General features: G+C 36.7%; 1 protein-coding gene across 2 annotated transcripts in view; it reads left to right on the forward strand.

The window, feature by feature from the left end:
- The first annotated feature begins 345 nt into the window (after positions 1-345).
- lcp2a (lymphocyte cytosolic protein 2a) overlaps positions 346-626 on the forward strand; it is an 11,992-nt gene continuing 11,711 nt past the window's right edge. The window contains exon 1 of one of the 2 annotated variants that reach the window (XM_051878282.1): positions 346-626. This exon is cut by the window's right edge and continues 131 nt beyond it. In XM_051878282.1, coding sequence (XP_051734242.1) covers positions 623-626 — 4 coding nt within the window. In that variant the 5' untranslated portion in view covers positions 346-622. The other variant, XM_051878281.1, reaches the window with a different exon arrangement.

Below are 626 nucleotides of genomic sequence, written 5' to 3' on the forward strand. Positions count from 1 at the left end.
TTCTGTCCTATATTTACTCTGCCCTTGGGTTGAAAACAACCCACATTGGGTTGTTTTTAACCCAGTGTTTTTTTTGTTTTTTTTTCTCACAATTATTTTGCTTGTGTTACCTTGAAGTGTGACTGGCAGAGGTTACACTTAATTCTAAGTATTAAATCCCCACTAAATCAGCATTTATCAAAATACTAAAACAAACATTGTGTTTTTAACAACACAATCTCCAAATGCTTATAGTCTACATTAATCTGAGGGGGCGAGGATGAATTATCATACATCAAGTAATATCTTGTTTTTTTCATGAAGGGGCTGTACTTCCCCTATTTGTCACAACAATCATTAACAGGAAGTCTATGGGGAAGTGGATGTCATTCTGACTTTTCATACAGTGCTCTGGCGAATCCGGGGTGTTGGTTTTTTTTTTTTAAGTATTCTTTGAAAATGTTTTGAGTAATTCTTCCACGTCTACATTTGAAACTGAGTGAATCTGTGAATCTGAAGGTATTGTCTGTTTTGGGTTCTTATTTGTTTTATTTTTCTTGGTTTGGCACCAGTCTCCTCGTGTTCTCGGTGGACATAGCGTCAGACACAGTGTGAACCCACTGTGAGAGTGGCAATTTCTTCAATGC

This window comes from Ctenopharyngodon idella, chromosome 21, assembly GCF_019924925.1.
Source record: "Ctenopharyngodon idella isolate HZGC_01 chromosome 21, HZGC01, whole genome shotgun sequence".
Lineage (NCBI taxonomy): Eukaryota > Metazoa > Chordata > Actinopteri > Cypriniformes > Xenocyprididae > Ctenopharyngodon > Ctenopharyngodon idella.